This window comes from Lepidochelys kempii, chromosome 11 (assembly GCF_965140265.1).
Source record: "Lepidochelys kempii isolate rLepKem1 chromosome 11, rLepKem1.hap2, whole genome shotgun sequence".
NCBI lineage: Eukaryota > Metazoa > Chordata > Testudines > Cheloniidae > Lepidochelys > Lepidochelys kempii.
Window position 1 is genome coordinate 17,068,544 of NC_133266.1, and position 21,714 is coordinate 17,090,257.

Consider the following 21,714-nt stretch of genomic DNA (forward strand, 5'->3'; position numbering starts at 1 on the left):
TGTAGTCTGACAAACCTTGGACTTTAGTGTCCTGTGGTAACAGCATTGAGACCTCTGCAGACAAAAAGCAACTGCATATTTTATAGTCTGAAATAGGTCTCTGAAAACTTAGCAAGATTTAAAGAGGGACTGGATGACTATATTGATAAACAAGAATATCTAGAGTTCTAATGTTAATGTTAATAGAAAAATTTTGTAAGGGATATAAAACATGCTTCAGGATTTACACCAATCTCTTGCTATTAAAATGAGACCTTCATGGGGGCAAATTATCCCACATCTACCTTCTATGGAGTCCTTCAACTTCCTCTGAAGCATCCGGTCACTGTCAGAGATAAGTTACTGAAGTAGATGGATGTCGGGTTGGAGCCAGTCTGACAAGTCCTGTGTTCCTATGGTATGCCCCGTACACTGCTTACTTAAAAATCAGACGGTAGAATCCATGCATCTCCCTAAGTAAGGATTAGTCAGGGTAGGTTGGCAACCATGGACAAATATTTCATCTTGTTAGGACACCTCATCCTGGTATAGAAATGAGGCCTGGTGTAGGATACATTAAAATGATTAGATTTTTTCTCTTTAAAATACCAGCAACACATTCACAGAACTCATCACTGGCCAAATTCCTGGGTTGTTTTAAAATAATCACATTACATAAAAGAAGGTTCTTACATAAGACACCTCTTGTTTCCGGTTTCAGATAATGTGCAATTTGGGAAATCATTATTTGAAAAAAGAAGACAAGATGAACAGTACAACAAGAAACCCAGAGTGCCTGATGCTTCTGTCCTTTCTCAGGTTAAAATACCACATTGATGTAAATAGGGGAGTTTAGCCCAAATAAGGACTCCTAAATGAAAAAAAAAAATAAATAAAGCATGTACATGGAGGAGCCTCTTCACAAGGCTTGGCTTTGTCACTCTTATCCATATGAATAGTACCTTACTCTGCAAGTACTGATTTCAATGAGGCTGCCTGCAAAGTAAAGTACTATTTAATGTGAGTAATGAGGCAAAATCAGGGCCTACATAACTTTGAGATTAGGTACAAAGAAGCACTCTTGGGTTGAGCTTCCACAAACCAGAGTTCAACCTTAGAGAAGGCGTGAATCTCTGAAAATAGGATTTTATAATGGAAGTGATGACATAGCCTTTCAGTACAGCTTCTTAGATGCACTGCTCCAATAATTTACAAAAATATTCTTATTCAGAAAAAAAAAGGCATTGGCAATGTATTCTCTTCTTCTGGATTCTTGGTAGAGCTTTCCAAAACATCTGATTTGTGAAAATAGTGGATCAAAGACTCACTTTCCACTCATAAATTCTTACCAGATGTTTGGTTTATTGAGGAGTTAGCCAATAATCTGAACAGATCTCAATTATTCCTTAAATAGGAGTCTAATTCCAATTAATTAAAAATATTTGTAGGGTTTTTAAAATATAAAGCAGTGTAAGTTCTAAATATTACCAAGTTTGGGGATGCATTTACATGCATGCATATATAATAATGATTAAATAATCCTTAGAGTGCCTTACATTTGAAATAAAATGAATGAGCCCCTGATCAGCAAAGCAATTAAGTACATAGCCATATTCAAAATAATGGGACTATTTATGTGCTTGAGGGTAAGTGTATGTCTGTGTGTTTGCTGGATAAACAAAATATATGTTTCTGGACATGTGTGCAGACAAGGAGTTATATCTCTCTAGTTTTAGATTCCAGCATGCCCTAATCAAAGCATTGTCTTGTATTGACCTGTGCTAAGATTGACAGAGGATGGTCAAAAGTCAATCCCACTTCTCCAAACATGTCAGGATTTCTGGAAACTTTGCTAATCACAACAGCTCTGAATCAGAGGGCATCACAAGGTTAACACAAACATTTTTGCTGGTTACCTTAATGTAAACAAACAACATTACTTCTATTTCAAAGCACAGAATTCCTTTAACAGTTATAACTGTAGTAGAACTAGGAAAAGTGTATACTATACTGGCTACCAGAGCTAATTTTAATGGCAAGTCATGTAGATTGTCACATTGGCTATCTAAACTTAAAAAATAACAAAATGTTTTTAGGGACATAGAGAATCTGTGTTCAAACAGTATATAGGGAGCTCTCATTAAACCTGGCTTCCTGGATAGTGTAACCACAACTATCCTTGGCCCACAGGGTCTTAATTTCTTTCATATTAATGGTTCGCTTTATGTAAAAAAGGTTACATTTACCCTTGAGTAGAGGGCACACATCACTAGAACTAGTGGGGAAAAAATCACACAGACATTTTTGAATTTTTGGCCAAAAACCCAAAAGTGTTTGGTGGAAATCCTTTGGTTTTTGGCTGAAATGTTTTGACAAGAAACCCAAAATTTTTCACAGAAAGCAGACACTTTTCATAATCAAATTCATTTAGTTAAAAACCTAAATTACCACTGAAAAACAGTTTATGGAAAATTCTTGACCCATTCTGCTCACCACTTAGCCCTCAAAATAGTGTTTAAAGTGATACATAACTCTTGTGTGGGCTGTCTTCACAGGGGTGAATGACTGCACTGAAAATGAAGGAGACATATTCAAACCACTAAAATGAAGCCCCCCAAAATATTCTGCAAGTGCTCTTTCTTTGCATGAGAAATTCATCCTGTCTCTAAAAGTTACACTGGCATATGCAGCAGATGATATGATGTGGCTTTTGAGCCAGATATGAGCACAACTAATTTTTTTGGTATTTTGAAACATGCCAGATTATTAATTATCACTCTTTCTTCTTTCATAATAATATCTCCAGTGTAAATAGATCTCTGCAAAACTGCTTTACCAGTTAATAAACATCTTTAAACTACATGTGGTATTGGCAAGAAGAATTTAAACTACAGATGGCAGAACAGATCTCTTTATTTGCACATCCTTCTCTTCATCTGCAGTGCTAACGTAACTACAAAAAAAATGTACATAATTCTGCCAAACTGATGTCAGTTTTCAAGCAGATTATTCCTTTTGGGCTTATACTACCATTTGATATAATTAGTCAAAGATGAATGCATCAGTTGTTTACTGTCTGGATTAGAAGCATGACCAATATGCACACCTGAAGAAGCTAAGCCTACTGTAGGTAAAAATCAGAGGAGAATTAGAGGTAACGATTTGTATGAACATGATTCTCTTCTCACTTACAGTAGTTTTACACTGATGTAATCCTATTAATTGCAATGGAGTTTTTCCTAATTTATACCAGGGAACATGAGAAGAATCAGGCCCTGTATCTTCAAACTGATTAATCTAAATATGAGCTTTGCCCAGACTCAGGGTTGCTCAAATCAGGGTTGCAGTTCAGATCCAATTATAATTAAAATTTTTCTATAAAACTATGTTGTGGTCCTTATTTGTCCTTCCCCACTTATCCAACCATGCCTCTTATTGTCTCACCCCTTCTCCTGCCTTTCTGCATTTCATCCAACTTCAATACCCTTACTGTACAATTCTCCCACAAATATCTGCATGCTCTTTCCCATGACACCCCTATCCATGGAACTTCCAGTCTGAGTGGAAATACCAGACCACTACCCTCTCTTTGTTCACCTACCTCTCCAAAGACACACTTCTGCCTACAACAATAAGTCAGACACATTTATTTGGAATATTGATAGCAAGTAATAATAATAATCTTCTGCTCTACCATATTGTATGCTGACTTTTACCATATACTGTTATTCCTGTCCATCTTCCCTCTCCCATTTTGTTATCTCTCTTCCTGCATTATGACAAGACAGATTGTAAGCTTTTTGGGACAGGGATCATGGGTGAAATCCTTGTCCCTATTCAAATCAACAGAAGTTTTGTTAGGATTTCATCACATGTATTCTCATTTGTGATTTACCTAGGGCATTTTTGGGCAATGTCAATTATTTTTAAGAACAAAAGTTGTAAAAACAAAATTATTTATGGACACTTGCACTTGTTCCTTATCTTTCCCAAAACATTAGTTGTTCCTCCAATTTGTTATAATTATTTACTGGGAAAAGATTTACATTTTATCCAAGAAAATTAGACATTAGGATAACAAGTTTGATATGCCTTAACAGGAATAGTAGGGCCTTTAATTGATGTAAGGTGAAAATTCTAGCTCTGTGTGTAAGACTCATTGTGAATTTTTAACAAAATTGAATTGCACCTACAGGATGTGAACAGGGTCAGGGTAGAAATGGGTTTGTTTTGGAAGGGATCAGACTCCTCCTTTTTGACTATACATAATTTTGGCTGTACATTCTCACCTGCCAATCAGCATTAATGATTTGCAAGTGTGCTTAGGCTCTCCCAACTGATGAATAATAGATGAAGAGAAGGTGAAATCCTCAAATCAAATGTACAGGATGAATCCAAGTTAAGCAAAAGAAATGATAAATTATTGCTGTAGCAATGCAGAAGTGTGGCTATTCCTGATGCTTCCATAGTTCAAACGTGTAGTACCGCAGCCTGAGAAAGGATAGTCAGCGTATGTAGGTACTAAACTGGGACTCAGGAGATTGGGGCTCAGCCACAGGCTTTGCATGTGACCTTGGGCTAGTCACTTAGGCCAGGAATTTTAAGGGATTTAGTCACTTAAAGATGCACATAGGCGCCTAGTGGGACTTTCAAAAGCACCTGGGCCTCTAACTTCCATTGAAATCAATGCGACATGGGCACTAGGTGCTTTTGAAAATCCACTAGGCACCTAACTGTATACTTAGGTGCCTAAATACCTTTAAAATCTGTTCTATAAAGAGCCTGAGACTTAGGAACCTAAGTCACTTTTGAAAATGAGACTTAGGCATGGCAACGCCAAGTGGAGCAATGCCTCAATACCTTTACAATCTGGGACTTAATTTCTCTGGCTCAGATTTCTAAAGCTATTTAGGCCCCTAACTCTCATTGAGTTCTGTGCCATTGGTTTCAATGGGAGTTAGGCCCCTAAACACCTTAAAAAAATCTTGCCCTTTGTGCCTCAGTTCTCCATCTTAAAAATGAGACTATCAATACTCCCCTACTTCCCAAGAGAGTTGTAAGAATAAAGCCATTCACGTTTAGCACTCAGATACAATAGTGATGGGGCCATATCTACATAGATAAACAGAGCGCCACAGACATAGAGGCCATGAACTGAATCCTAGCAAATGTTTTCTGGTTTTACTCACATTCAGTTGTGACCAGTTCAAACCTCAGTCTCAACCCTAGTACCACTGAGGGTGGAAGTCAGAGTTCACTGACTGGTATTGCTGAAGTCTTAGTCTAGGATAAACCAGGAAACTTGACTGAAAAGGTTGGGAGCCACTGATAACATGCTCTTGCAGGAACCTTGTGTAACTGGCGCGTGGTCTCATTCACGTTAGGAGAGCCTCCTTCACTTTTCTGCTAGTGAACAGACAAGAGCAGTGACAGAGCTCTGAGTCCATACATTTTGTCTCAGGCACTATGAAGTCATTTATAAAAGATGTGCACAAGAAGCTCTGTATATTGCAAATGCAAAAGAGAATGTACTATATTTATTTTAGTAACATCACCGATTTGTTTTTAATAGCACAAAACAGTGCTAAAATAAAAGCTATATAAATATTAAATGAGGCTTTAAATAATTTATTAGTTATGCCCAGAGGGTGATTTTACTTAACCGTAATGTAATAACTATATATATACACACACACACACACACACGTGCAACTAAATGGCTTTATTTCCCAATTAATGTAGTGAAAACCTGTTAACAGACTTTTCTGGGTGACTTTCAGTTGAGCTATAATCTTTCTTATTTCAGCACACAAGTTCAGTTCCTCCAGACCAGATGATATTCTAATCACTGTATCTGAAAGCTAACTGTGTGTAAACAGAAAGCAGCAGTTGGTGACAAATTGTCATGATCTAAAGCCAAAACAATGAATACTGATTTCTTTCAGAAAGTGTTTTCCCCATAACAAATGTCTGTAATATATATGCTAGGTGGTGTTTCAAAAACATCATTAACATGAGTGGTTGGGAACAGCATACTGTACCACTCTGCCTGCTAGAGGCTGGAGAGAGACAAATAATTAATGAAAAATAAATTTGATTTTTTTTCTGTTTATGAATGGTCCTCAGATTGTGAAATTCTCAGATATATTTAATATTCAAAGTGACGCATGAATTTCTTCAGCGAATATTTCATGCTCGTGGAGATTACTGTTGAAATTGTGCTATGCTGATTAAAGTCAATGAAAAGACAGCTACTGATTTCAATAGGCTTTGGACAGGCTTGAATGAGTTATGTAACTAACTGGTAAGAATGTGAATTTTGAATTACATATTAAAATAAAAAATAAAAAAATAAAAATTTGAAATTCATTTTTTGCACTTCAAGCATATTTCAGCATTCAAGATTAAAATTTGTTTTTCAGGAACATACATGCTCCTAAAACCCATTCCACCATTTGTACAAACAGAACAGAAAATCAGTGTGTGCACAAGTGAAGTGAATTGGAAAAAAACCCGAACAAACATCAATAGAAAATGTTTTGTAATATTCCCTCTGCTCCACTACAGACATGTGAAGTAGCGTTAATGGGAAACGCATGACCAAAGCTCCATACAGAGAGACGAAGATGTGTCCGTCCACAAGTGGTTTTAACCAAAATATGTACTAACCAAAAGCAATAATCTCTAAAGTGAAAAGTCTAAAATATAAGGAAATCATATTTATATGGAGAATAATGTCTTATACTACGCCAACTAATTGGGATAAGTACTGTATTCTCTATATGCATGATATAAAGTAGGATAAATCGGGCCAGATCTTAAGCTGATGTAAATCAATATAGCTCCAGTGACTTCTGAACTATGGCTCTGGGCCAATGTGTTTAAATGGTATTTTAAATCCTGAAGAATAGTAGATTTTAAGTATCCAGAATACTAATCAGGGTATTACCTGCATATAACTGTAGGAAACATCAGGTTTTCTATCATTCCAATTACATAATTTAGTACTTCCAGGTGGATAAATGTAATGACAAAAAATAAAATGAACAGCAAATCATTGTGACTAACACGGAAATGTTGATCCAAGATATTAATATTCTCCACAGAAAGGAGAGCTAAACAGTATACCATAGCGTTGCTGCAGGAGACTTGGCAATTATGAGCTGTTATGTGTATTATCCGTTTGAAGTAGGAATAAATTATTTGTCTTTGCCAGACTGTGAAGAAGGTAAGTTGACATAAATTAGGAGATACAAATTCATGCTAGTTTCTTATTCACAATAAAAGATTCTCCACCATCTTCAAATGTACACATAAAATTACATTCCATTATTGCAGACTCCTTCATACCATCACTTCAGAAATACTTTTCAGAAGACACTCAATAACCAAACAATAGTTAATGGCCTAGGCAGCACACAGTATCTGCAGACACACTTTCTAAAGGCTCTGCAAATTGCATGTTGATCCCAAGGATGGGAACACTCACATGGGCAGGGGAGTCATGGATAGGCAGAGATCCCTTGTACACTGGTCACATGCATGACAGAGAGGGAGATAAAGGAGATTTTGGAGACAGGAAGAAAGGGGGAAATACAGGGAATGCTGGCTGGGTGAGAATATAAGACACTTGTGGGGGGGGGGCATGAAGAGCAACAGGCACTGAGATAATATTAAACCTGTTCTGGGATGGATCTGAGAGGGAGGAAAAAAACTACAGAGAGACCACTGGAATCCACCAACTGTCTGCACACCCATCCCTTTTGCGTGGCATATTTTGCACTGCTGCTTGGCACATAATTAGCATATGTTATTATTAGCATATGGAACATGACAGCTCCCCACCTGTCTGCATAGCCAAAAAATTCTGTGCCTGTAGACTGAGTGGTGCAGAGATTTTGAAAAGTGCCCTCTCATGGGGGAACACAGAGCAAAGGAATTGGCAGGGACAGTAGTTGCTTTTGTAGTATAGTAGCAGGTGAAGGTACTAGTCTGAATGGCTTCTTCCTGTAATTAGTTCTGTCCTTTCTGTAAATCTGTGCATGAGTCCATAGGGCTACCCTTTCGTACTATGCCAAATGACTGAGAGAGCATGAGGCACCCTGCCACATCATCTAGAACGTATGTAGGTCTGGTAGGCTTTGATGTTGCAAGAGGTAAATAGTTTATTTTTAACATTTATTAATACTCAACCTGCTGAGGTACAGTGGCCGAGTAGGCTGCAAATGTGGCTGATAAGCTGTAGCCCCATTACAAAGTCTCAGTTCAGCGAGCACTCGCATTAAAACCTGTGTACAAACTCACAATGGTTGGGTTCTTGTAAGGCTTAATTGTCAACCATGTGTGCGCCCTTAGGGCTTTTGAAAACAGGTTGCATTCTGGGTGTGCAAATAAGTACATGACTACAGGTACCACTGTTCACATATAAATGACTCATTGAACATGTGACCCCTTACTATTTCTCACATTAAACATAACACCTTCAGAGTACAGATTCCAAATACATCAGAAACAGATTGGAAATTGATTCAATGCTACCAGTGTTGTTACAGCCAGTAACCTAGCGCTCTCTCATCTGTAGAGACTTTTAGGTATTCAATCGCCTTACTTGAGTGCTGAAAGGGAAGATAAAGCAAATATCATTCCTTTATCTGATCATGTGTAAAATGAATCAACCAACCACTGTCTGTGATAAGATGATTGCTAAATGATTCTTCTCAAATTCTATCAATGGACTGACGAAAAAAATTAAGACTGACATTGATAAGTTACTTTCTCAGGCATGGAGGTTTCATGACGAGAGGATTTCTTTAGAGCCCAACACACACCTTAGCAGAGGAGTCCCAGGATCTTCCCCAAATTTGAACAACTTCTGAATGACTGTACCTATTCCTAACCACATTTTAATTTCAATCACCTTTCTTTACTAAATGGACAGCCTCAATTTGTTCACTGTCATTTGTTTTGTTATGTGATTTCATTTTATCTTGATAATTCATTATTGCCCTCACCTAATCTGCCCACAGTTTTTCAGGACTCTCTAAAGTAAATGTATTTACTCAAATATGTCAGACATAATGGGCATATTACAGCATGACATGTGTCAGACTTAATACATAGACCACATTAATTGAGTTTGTTTCCATCATGTCTATCTTCATATTCTCAGAATGGAAAAACATGAAACCAGACAGTTACAACTTACTTAATATCAACATAACAAACTACCCAGCTGCAGCATTTTTAAAAATGGTGAATGTTGTAATGTTAATTAATGATTTGCTTGGTAGGAAAAGAGAATAGTGGGATAATTTCATGCATATTTACTAATTATGACAGAGAGACCTTGATAGTACCATTAGGTATGAGGATGGAATAACACTAGAAAGGAAAGCATATCTCCCAGCCTACCTACAAAATGATCCATATTGAGTTCTGGGAATTTGCCTAACTGCTGAAGGCACTTAAAGACCTACAAGCCATGAAAAAGCAGCCTCTAGTGACTTAAAGGGCTCAGTTGGGAAAATGGGCAGAGCAGGAGCTATTCTTGGGAACCTGCTCAGTATATATTAGGTTTCAGGGCAATGTGAGCAGGAAACCAACTAGGTTCACTGATGGAGGCAGCTGATGAGAAATGATCTGAGGACTTATGCTTCTCTTGCTGGATAAGAAGGATCCATTGGAGGAGCAGTTCTGAATAGAGGCTTTACAGAGATGCAGTTTGAATGTCAAGAGACTGAATTGGAGAGTAAGACTGTTTTAAAGGCCTAGATTCCAGAAGGAAACCTAGCGTCTGGAACAAAGGCACATTGAAAAGAAGCAGCAGAAACAATATCTGTGGAGCCACATAAAATGTATGCTCAAACCCATGGTCTGATCAAGAGTAAAGAGCAGGTTTGGGGTTCTTTTGATGAGAGTGAAGGTGGGATTTGACAGACAATTTGGGGCAGGGGAGGTGATGGGAGGAATAGGGAGGGAGAAAATTGATCCCTCCTACCGCCAACATTTGGTTATTACATAAAAACATAACAGCTATACTGGGTCAGACCAAAGTCCATCTAGCCCAGGATCCTGTCTTCCAACAGTGGCCAATGCCAGGTGCTTCAGACGGAATGAACAGAACAGGTAATTATCAAGTGATCCATCTCCTGTCACCCAGTCCCAGCTTCTGGCAAACAGAGGCTAGGGACACCATTCCTGCTCATCCTGGCTAATAGCCATTGATGGACCTATCCTCCCTGAACTTATCTAGCTCTTTTTTGAACCCTGTCATAGTCTTGGCCTTCACAACATCCTCTGTCAAAGAGTTCCACAGGTTGTCTGTGGCACTTAGGCACATTTGATTGATAACCTAAGAATTTTTAAGATGACCCTGGTCAGGAGTTATGGCACTGTCTCCCCACACCACTTTGTCCTTGCACCTCAGTGAAGCTTACAGTGATTGCCATTTTTACCAAAGTGGCTTTCTATTTAGGTGATGTGAATGCACATTTATCAGGAGAAATCTGCTCAAAGAAATAAGCCAAAGCTTTGTCCTACAGCAGAAAGTAAGTCTGTGAGATACAACACTTAAATACCAAGGTGATTGGTGACTTATAAATACCCTAAATAGATGGATACTGTAGGTAAAAAAACTAATGCATTCATTTATAGCACTCATCTGCCCCTCATTTTATATAGTGTATAAAGCTATTGTAAGTACTGAATCAGACAATATTTGGATGCAGTTTTGGATAAGGATATTATGCGTAGATTTTTGATACCACAACAAAAACTTTTAATGCTGACACTTCACTTTATAAGTCAACCCTATTCACCGTCAACAGTATTTTACATCTAGCTAATTTGCTATCAATTTATCTGTTAAACTTGCTATCCAGAGCATTCCTGTTTCCCACTGAAATTTAATTTTGATCACTTGTCTTGTTTCTTTTGTGTAAAACTTAAAGGTGTACACCTATAAATACAATCCTTGCTGCAAAAGACCAATAGCCCAAAATTTCAGGAGCATTAAAAATGCCACTGAATTCAACCAAACATTCTTTTAAAATAAGGAAATCTACAAAAAAGCTATGTGAAAAACAGACCTTCCTTTTTGGATCAGATTGCCTTTAAATTAAACTGCAGAACCTTTCTGCAAGGTTGTTCTTGGAAAGCAAAAAACGATGGTATAGGAAAGTGTCTCCTATAAGGTAGAGATGATTATCGAGAACTTTAATGGAATTGAGCACCATAGTACAGCAGAACTATAAAAGAAACCTTGACCTGAGTATATTTTTATTCTGTCACAAAAAACCTAAGTCTACAATGCATTTTTAATATTACTTAACAGTTTGGATGCCTGACCCTCTGTCTATTTTGAGACTTCCTTAAGCCCCTTTCAATCATTTGTTAGCTTTTCCCCCCTCTGCATTATTGACAAATCAACATCTCTAGAGTCTGCCAGTTAACACTGGATGAATTTATCTAGGAAACTGACCTGAGCCTTTCGCCAAAACTTTTATCTTCTTTATTTTTGCATGGTTCTGCACTTCAGATCAAATACTCAACATAAACAATAAGGGCCACTGCTGTAGTAGGATAATGCCTCCCCAAGAGCTTGACTATTATCTCTGTGGCACTTCAAACCCCTGCTCACCTGGGGAAATTAAGCCCTGAACACAAATATCAAACCCATACATCCCACCTGGTAGTATCTTATGCTTTCAAAAGACCAGCTAAACGTCTAACTCCAACAGTAAATCCTGAAACATTTTGGATCACTATCCTAATCCCTGTCCTATCAATAATTTGCTTAGCATGCCATCCACAGTGCTGAAACTAATTACAGTGCAGTTAATATGAACTGATTTTTAACTCATTTTACCAGCATTTCTTGGGCCCAAACTCTGCACACAGTGCTCTCACTGATTTCAAGTCACTGTATGCTTTCATTTGACAGCAGCCTTTGTCCCGCAATGATTTAGCCCAAGCAATGGCACACTGGAAATAAAACACAGAAACAATTACATTATGCAGGCTTGTGAGGTGCTGTGCTTTAGTTAACTTAAGAGAAGGCGCAAGAACTCCTAGTTAGAGAAGGGGATTGAGCGCTAAGAGTTCTGGATTCTATTCTGTGCTCTGTTAATCACCAGCAGACTGACCATAGCTTTATTATATCTTATGCCTGTCTTGCAAATTACCCAATTAATAAAATAGGCATAATAATACTTATCTACCCAAAAGAAGTGTTAAGAGTCTTAATTAATGTATGTAAAGCACTGAATGGTCCTTGGATGCAGGTGCAATATAAAGAGAAAATGTTCTAACATTCGTCTCTTTTTTGGCTAACCCAAAGAGTCTATAATATCTTTAAATCTATTTAGATCAAATGCTTAATAATAAAACATTAGCAACTGATAGTTTACACGTTATTTGTTTAACAGATTCAGGAGGATGTAATTATTGAAAAATGATGAATCAGAGTTGTCTTACATGGTGCCAAGTTTAAAGGCTGTAAAATACTATCTGACTTACATATTAGCTAATTGTGCAGAACTGATACCAATTTAGGCATTTTACATTGACAACTATAGTCAAGAATGTCTTTTTTCTTCAACTCATTCAGTTCTGTTTTGTAAGATTTTAGTTCCTTCAGTTAGAGCACAGAAGAAAAATGACAGTATGCCAGGTTCATTACAATGTAGCTACACAACAACTCACCATAATAAACTTTAAATTATGGTTTTGAAATGACTGCTGAGAAAGTCAGAAATAGAATGTATTTAACGCAGACCGGCTGGAGTCTGGTGTCCATAGAGAGTCATGCTGAGTGCTGGCAGCAAAAATACCAACATGGGAGCAGACTAGCATAAGAGGAGCATAAAACACAGCAAAGCCTGATTCAGGTAAAAGCATCTCTGTTCAGGAAGGATGTTTGAACATGTCTTTCAGTTGGGCTTAATTCCTACGAAGTAAATGAAACGTAGCATGTTTACGTTCTTTCCTGAATTGGGGCCAGCTTGCTAACACTAAAAAACAAAAACATTGCTTAGGGCCCTTCTATGTACTCCATCTTTTATGTAACAATGACACCTATACAGTGCACTGCCGTGCATCTTCTAAGACCTCTATGACATTAAGTGATGAAGCCTCACAACAAACCCTGAAAGAAAGGTCTGTACATTTTAACAACAGGGAACAGACAGAGGGTAGATTCTGTGCCAGAACTCTCAGCCCAAGGGGAGGAGGTGCTAAGGTGGCTTTAAGCCACCTTTGCACACCTGGATCCTCAGCTGTGTCAGGAGCCTCATTTACGACAGATTCCCAGGAGTGCTCTATGAAATGCAGGATTGGCTTGGAATCACTGCAGTGCTGCCTGGAATCTCCACAGCACCACATACAGACAAGCCCTCTGTCACTCTTGACATACCCCCTATACCAGAGCCTATGAAGAGGTCCTCAGAAGGCTGCCTTACCATTGACCACCACAGTGCCTGTATTGAGAAAATCCTCCCCTGGGGCAGATCTGGGTTTTTTAGAGCCCCTTTATGCTGCTCTGGTGCTTTTACCCAGCACTGAAGGACCAGAGCAGGGGTGCCGATGTCACCCAGATAATTTAAGTGGCTTACTCATGGCTATACCATGAAACTGAGGCAGAGCCAGGCTTCCCGTTCAGGAGTGCCTTGAGACGGAGTCCCATGCCGCCTATATACCGTCAGCAGCTTATTTACATATAAGGTGTATCTTCGCTGCAACTGGGAAGTTTGATTTCCAGCATGGGTAGATGGATACATCCTACATCTGCTCAAGCTAGCTTGTTAAAAATAGCAGTGTAGCCACAGTGGAACACTGGCAGCCTCTAGGGTACAGACTTGGGTGTCTAGCATGAGCTGCTGCAGCCGCACAGCTAGTTTTAGCTCACTTGCATCCGATGAAGTGAGCTGTAGCTCACGAAAGCTCATGCGCAAATAAATTGGTTAGTCTCTAAGGTGCCACAAGTCCTCCTTTTCTTTTTGCGAATACAGACTAACATGGCTGCTACTCTGAAACTTGCTCAAATAGAGCTAGCATGTATCTCTCTCCCCACACTGGGAATAACACTTCCCAGCTGCAGTGCCTTCACATAACCTTCAGTTTATATGGAAAAAAATAAAACAAATTCTCAGACTCATAGAAATGTAGGGCCAGAAGGGATCTCAAGACGGCATCAAGTGTAGCCCTCTGTGCTGAGGTAGGACCAAGTAAACATAGGCCATCCCTAACAGGTGTTTGTTTCAATCTGTTCTTACAAACCGCCAATGACAGGGATTCCACAAACTCCCTTGGAAGCCTAGTCCAGAACTTAACTACCCTTATCAGGAAAAAACTTTCTACCTATATCACACCTAAATCTTTCCTGCTGCATTAGTTCCATTAGTTCTTGTTCTTAACTTCTATGGGCACAGTGAACAATTGATCACCATCCTCTTTATAACAGCCATTAGCATATTGGAAGACTGTTAACTGGTCTTCTTTGTCATTGCCATCTCATGAGCAGCCAGCCCTAGTAGTCTGAGCCAGAGTCCACAGTCATGAGACAGGGGTCAAGAGTCAGCTGGGTCAGTATACCAGGAGGTCAGAGGCAAGAGACAACTGGAGATCAACACCACAAGATAGATGCCAGGAGTCACATGGAGTTGGGATGCCAGGAAACCAAGCCAGGGGAGCAGCAGCAGGAAGCGCAAAGCATACAAGTCCAGAGAAGCATAGAGGCCAGTGGTTCAAACACTTTCCTGTTCTTGCTGCTGGCTTAAATAGGGCCAGCGGGCCAATCTGCTGATCTGGGACTCTGCCAGTTGGACCTCATTGGTGGAGCCTCACACTGGGTCTGGGTGTCATTGGTCCCAGGTAAGCAATTGTCAGCGGTCTTCCTGGTGGAGGGTTGGAGCATGACTGCTCCCATAAGCCTCATTGGCTCAGGTTTGAGACCTGTGGGGTACGACATAGCCCCCTTCCCTACAGGTGTGGTCCAGGTTTTTCAGGGTATCTCCTATGGCAGGGGTGGCAAACTATGGCCCGCCAGCCGATTTAATCTGGCCCTCGAGGTCCTGCTGAGGAGCGGGGTCTGGGTCTTGCCCTGCTCCCGTGCCCCAGCCGGGGAGCCGAGTTAGGAGCCACTCCACATATGTGTGCTTCAGCTCCACATGGCTCCCAGAAGCAGCAGCATGTCCCCCGTCCAACTCCTATGTTTAGGGGCAACCAGGGGGCTCCACGTGCTGCCTCTGCCCCAAGCATTGCCCCCGCAGCTCTCATTGGCGGGAACTGCCTGCAGATGGGGCAGCACGCAGAGCTGTCTGGCTGTGCCTCCGTGTAGGAGCCACGGGGGACATGCTGTTGCTTCCGGGAGCTGCTTGAGGTGAGCTCTGCCCGGAGCCTGCACCCCTGAGCCCCTTCCATGCTCCCACCCCCTGCTCCAGCCCTGATCCCTCTCCCATCCTCCAAACGCCTTGATCCCAGCCCTGAGTACCCTCCTTCAGCCAAAGCCCCTCATCCCCAGCCCCACCCCAGAGCCTGTACCCCCAGCTGGAGCCCTCACCCCCCCACACACACCTCAAGCTCCTATCCCAGCCTGGAGCCCCCTCCTGCACCCTGAACTCATTTCTAGCCCCATCCCAGAGCCTGCTCCCCCAGCCAGATCCTCACGCCCCTGTCAAGGTTCCTCCCCCACTCTGAACTCTAGGGTACAGATGTGGGGACCTGCATGAAAAACCTCCTAAGCTTATCTTTACCAGCTTAGGTCAAAACTTCCCCAAGGTACAAAATATTACCCCCGTTATCCTTAGACTGGCCGCTACCACCACCAAACTAATACTGGTTACTGGGGAAGAGCTGTTTGGACGCGTCCTTCCCCCCAAAATACTTCCCAAAACCTTGCACCCCACTTCCTGGACAAGGTTTGGTAAAAAGCCTCACCAATTTGCCTAGGTGACTACAGACCCAGACCCTTGGATCTTAAGAACAATGAACAATCCTCCCAACACTTGCACCCCCCCCTTTCCTGGGAAATGTTGGATAGAAAGCCTCACCAAATTGCATAGGTGACCACAAACCCAAACCCTTGGATCTGAGAACAATGAAAAAGCATTCAGTGTTTTACAAGAAGACTTTTAATAAAAAATAGAAGTAAATAGAAATAAAGAAATCCCCCCTGTAAAATCAGGATGGTATATATCTTACAGGGTAATTAGATTCAAAAACATAGAGAACCCCTCTAGGCAAAACCTTAAGTTACAAAAAAGATACACAGACAGAAATAGTTATTCTATTCAGCACAATTCTTTTCTCAGCCATTTAAAGAAATCATAATCTAACACATACCTAGCTAGATTACTTACTAAAAGTTTTAAGACTCCATTCCTGTTCTGTCCCCGGCCAAGACGACTACAGACAGACACAGACCCTTTGTTTCTCTCCCTCCTCCCAGCTTTTGAAAGTATCTTGTCTCCTCATTGGTCATTTTGGTCAGGTGCCAGCGAGGTTACCTTTAGCTTCTTAACCCTTTACAGGTGGGAGGAGCTTTCCCCTGGCCAGGAGGGATTTCAAAGGGGTTTACCCTTCCCTTTATATTTATGACACGCCCCCCAAATCTCAGCTAGGGTGAAACACTGGCTGGGATTTCTTCCTGGAGCTCTAGGAAAACAGAGTTAATAAGACACATGCATCTCTAAATATACTACCAAGTACATAAAGACTAACAATATTTTCCACATCTCAAGGACGATTTTAACCAGTTGATTCTGGGAAACTTTCACGGGAGAGTGCATCAGCCACTTTGTTAGAAGCTCCTGAGATGTGTTGGATGTCGAAATCAAAATCTTGGAGAGCTAAACTCCACCGAAGAAGTTTTTTGTTAGTTTCTTTGACGGTGTGAAGCCACTTTAGTGCAGCATGGTCGGTTTGCAGGTGGAAACGCCGTCCCCAAACATATGGGCGTAGCTTTTCCAGAGCGTAGACAATGGCATAACATTCTTTTTCAGTGACTGACCAGTTGCTTTCCCTCTCAGACAGTTTTTTGCTGAGAAACACTACAGGGTGGAATTCTTGATCAGGTCCTTTCTGAATTAAAACTGCTCCCACACCACGCTCGGATGCATCTGTGGTTACTAGGAACGGTTTGTCAAAGTCTGGGGCCCTTAGTACAGGGTCAGACATGAGTGTCGCTTTAAGCTTGTTAAAGTCCTTCTGACACTTTCCGGTCCACTGAACAGCATTTGGCTGTTTCTTTTTGGTTAGGTCTGTCAGTGGGGCAGCGATTTGGCTGTAGTGCGGTACAAATCGTCTGTAATAACCGGCCAAGCCTAAGAAGGATTGAACCTGTTTCTTTGACTTTGGGACAGGCCACTTTTGGATAGCATCCACTTTGGCCTGTAGGGGGCTGATAGTTCCTTGACCCACCTGGTGTCCAAGGTAAGTCACTCTGTTTAGGCCTATTTGACACTTCTTAGCCTTAACAGTTAGTCCTGCCTCCCTTATGCGCTCAAGGACTTTTTGTAGATGTTCCAGGTGGTCTGCCCAGGAATCCGAAAATATGGCCACATCGTCAAGGTAGGCGACTGCATATTCTCCTAATCCCGCTAGGAGACCATCTACAAGTCTTTGGAAAGTGGCGGGTGCATTTCGCAGCCCGAAAGGGAGTACATTAAATTCATACAGCCCGAGATGTGTGATGAAGGCTGACCTTTCCTTGGCAGATTCATCTAGCGGTACCTGCCAGTACCCCTTGGTTAAGTCCAAGGTAGAGATGAACTGGGCCCTTCCCAGTTTCTCTAATAGTTCATCTGTGCGTGGCATGGGATAGTTGTCTGGGCGAGTTACAGCATTTAGCTTACGGTAGTCCACGCAAAAACGTATTTCCCCATCTGGTTTGGGAACTAGAACCACTGGAGATGCCCATGCACTTTCAGAGGGGCGGATTACACCTATCTGTAACATATCCTGGATCTCCCGTTCTATAGCAGTTTTAGCTTGAGGAGACACCCGGTAAGGTTGGACCCTAATTGGGTGAGCATTACCTGTGTCAATGGAGTGGTATGCCCGTTCAGTCAGTCCTGGGGTGGCTGAGAACGTTGGCGCGTAGCTAGTGCACAGCTCCTGGATCTGCTGTCGCTGCATACGCCCAAGGGTCATGGAGAGGTTCACCTCTTCCACACCACCAGCACATTTCCCTTCGTAGTAGACACCTTCAGGCCACTCAGCGTCGTCTCCTCCCTGGGCTGTAAACTGACAAACCTTTAATTCTCTGGATCGATTAGAAGAGCTGAGAGGCGGTGGGTTGCTCCGTGCCGCCGTCCAAGCTCTCTGGAGGCTTTCATCTGCTTCCTGTTCGGTCTGGAACTGTTCCCTTGATGCTGGAGACATCAGTTCCTCATGGGATTGTGGACCTAGGCTTGGTCCCTCTGGAAGCGATATAGGGGATGGAGCTGTTTCTGTTGACTGTGAACCGCTCTCCGCTGGTGCACTATGTTGGGATTCAGGCTCCGGCTGAGCCTCTTGTGTAGGGTTATCGGCTGCTGCCAGTTCAGGTTCGGTGGGGCCCTCTGGTGTTGAGGTTGCAAGTACTGGATTCAGTGCTGACACGGGGTCTGGTGTTGGTTGTTTGGCTGGTTCCGGTTCTGGGACTGGTTCCGTCTGGGTCTCTGGGACTGGATCCACTACTGCTGTTGCAGACATTGGCCTGGGGTCCAGGTCCATCACCTCTGACTGGGTCCTGATAGAAGTTTCCGGAACAGAGCTAGGCCTCACGGCTTGTTTAGCCTGGTTGCGGGTGACCATTCCCACCCTCTTGGCCTGCTTCACATGATTGGCCAAGTCTTCTCCCAACAGCATGGGGATGGGATAATCATCATAGACTGCAAAAGTCCACATTCCTGACCAGCCCTTGTACTGGACAGGCAACTTGGCTGTAGGCAAATTGAAAGAGTTGGACTTGAAGGGTTGAATCGTCACTTGGATCTCTGGGTTGATTAAATTGGGGTCCACTAAGGAAGCATGGATAGCTGACACTTGTGCTCCGGTGTCCCTCCACGCGGTGACCTTCTTCCCACCCACACTCACAGTTTCCCTCCGCTCCAAGGGTATCTGGGAGGTATCTGGGCCTGTGGACCTCTGGTGTGATTCCGGTGCAATGAACTGTAATCTGTTGGGGTTCTTGGGGCAGTTGGCCTTTACATGCCCCAGCTCGTTACACTTAAAACATCGTCCAGCTGACGGGTCACTGGGGCGAGGAGGGTTGCTGGAGAACGGGGTGGTGGGACGATAAGGGGTCTGGAGGGTTCTTTGGGAGGTAGGTGGGGCTTTGGGCGGCCCCCGGTAATAGGGTGTGGTCTGGGGTGGTCCCTTCTGGTCTCCGCTCCAACTGCGACCAGTTTTCTTCTTCTCTGCCACCTCCACCCATCTGGCTCCAATCTCTCCTGCCTCAATTACAGTTTTGGGTTTCCCATCTAGGATGTATCTTTCTATTTCCTCAGGAACACCCTCTAAGAATTGTTCCATTTGCATTAGGAAGGGCAAATTTACTGGAGATTCAACACTTGCTCCTGATATCCAGGCATCCCAATGTTTTACAATATTAGGATAGCATGTCGGGTAAATGACATGTCTGGTTTCCACCTTAGGGCTCTGAACCTCCGACGAGACTGCTCGGGTGTTATCCCCATTCTGACTCTCGCCTTGGATTTAAACAGTTCATACTTGTTCATGTGTTCTTTAGGCATTTCAGCTGCCACCTCAGCTAAGGGTCCACTGAGCTGCGGCCTCAGCTCTACCATGTATTGGTCAGTAGAGATGTTGTACCCAAGGCAGGCCCTTTCGAAGTTTTCTAAGAAGGCCTCAGTATCATCACCTGCCTTGTAGGTGGGGAACTTTCTGGGATGGGAAGTGGTACCTGGAGAAGGATTGCTAGGGTTTGTTGGTATATTCTGCTGGGCCTTTATCCTCTCCATCTCCTCCACATGCTTCCTCTCTTTTTCCTTCTCCTCCTCCTTCAGCCGCATGAGTTCTATCTGTCTTTCATGTTCCCTTTGTTTTTCCTCAGCCTGAAATTTGGCTAATTCCAGCTGTAGTCGAGCTGAGGATTTGGCCATTCTAACCTCTCTGTTTTTAACTAACTTTACACCCGAGGTTTAGAAATAAACAAACAAAACTTGGCTGTAAAATTTTGCTGTGCTGGAATAGAATACCTATTCTCTGATAGTGATTGTCAGCCTACAGAAAAAGACAATTCCCTTGTCTCTGCTCTGGGCCCAAATTAAAGCAAAAAACCTCCAACTACTTGGAAACCTGCTTACCCAGCCCAAAGAAGAAAAAAAATTTCTTTTCAAACCTGTGCTCCTTGTAAAACAAAAAAAAAATCAAAATCCTAAAAAAACCCTGCCACTTTTGTCTCCAGGCAAATGGGTAGAGCACACACCCCCTATTTACTTTTAGGAAGAAAAGAAAAAAAAACCTCTGGGTTGGAAGACTGTGAATTTCCCTGCAGGAGTTAAGTACCCTGCCTCCAGGCAAAGAAAACCTGCAATTCACAAGATAATCCCCTTTTGTCTCTGCTTGGCCACAAAGCAGAGAGAAACCAAGCTGCTTTCAGTTTCAAAGCTGCTTCCTGGACTTCCTAAAAATTCCTTTTTAAAATCTGTATTTCTAGTTCAAAAAATCTCAACTGGATCTCAAAATGATTTCAGGTTAATCCCACCACTGTGCCACCATGTCAAGGTTCCTCCCCCACTCTGAACTCTAGGGTACAGATGTGGGGACCTGCATGAAAAACCTCCTAAGCTTATCTTTACCAGCTTAGGTCAAAACTTCCCCAAGGTACAAAATATTACCCCCGTTATCCTTAGACTGGCCGCTACCACCACCAAACTAATACTGGTTACTGGGGAAGAGCTGTTTGGACGCGTCCTTCCCCCCAAAATACTTCCCAAAACCTTGCACCCCACTTCCTGGACAAGGTTTGGTAAAAAGCCTCACCAATTTGCCTAGGTGACTACAGACCCAGACCCTTGGATCTTAAGAACAATGAACAATCCTCCCAACACTTGCACCCCCCCCTTTCCTGGGAAATGTTGGATAGAAAGCCTCACCAAATTGCATAGGTGACCACAAACCCAAACCCTTGGATCTGAGAACAATGAAAAAGCATTCAGTGTTTTACAAGAAGACTTTTAATAAAAAATAGAAGTAAATAGAAATAAAGAAATCCCCCCTGTAAAATCAGGATGGTATATATCTTACAGGGTAATTAGATTCAAAAACATAGAGAACCCCTCTAGGCAAAACCTTAAGTTACAAAAAAGATACACAGACAGAAATAGTTATTCTATTCAGCACAATTCTTTTCTCAGCCATTTAAAGAAATCATAATCTAACACATACCTAGCTAGATTACTTACTAAAAGTTTTAAGACTCCATTCCTGTTCTGTCCCCGGCCAAGACGACTACAGACAGACACAGACCCTTTGTTTCTCTCCCTCCTCCCAGCTTTTGAAAGTATCTTGTCTCCTCATTGGTCATTTTGGTCAGGTGCCAGCGAGGTTACCTTTAGCTTCTTAACCCTTTACAGGTGGGAGGAGCTTTCCCCTGGCCAGGAGGGATTTCAAAGGGGTTTACCCTTCCCTTTATATTTATGACAGCCCCCATTTCCCAACTCCCTGCCCCAGCCCTGGTCCCCCTCCTGCCCTCTGAACCCCTCAGTCCCAGGGTGGAGCACCCTCCTAGAT

The 21,714-nt window shown here is 42.0% G+C and overlaps 1 protein-coding gene across 22 annotated transcripts in view; it reads right to left on the minus strand.

The window, feature by feature from the left end:
* Nucleotides 1-21,714, minus strand: part of NCKAP5 (NCK associated protein 5) — a 624,519-nt gene that overhangs the window by 48,921 nt on the left and 553,884 nt on the right. The window contains exon 15 of one of the 22 annotated variants that reach the window (XM_073305295.1): nt 256-540. The exons of 20 other annotated variants lie outside the window; for them this stretch is intronic. In XM_073305295.1, coding sequence (XP_073161396.1) covers nt 518-540 — 23 coding nt within the window. In that variant the 3' untranslated portion in view covers nt 256-517. Of the gene's footprint in view, nt 1-255; nt 541-7,848; nt 8,595-21,714 lie in introns of those variants that run through there. One more of the 22 variants, XM_073305296.1, reaches the window with a different exon arrangement.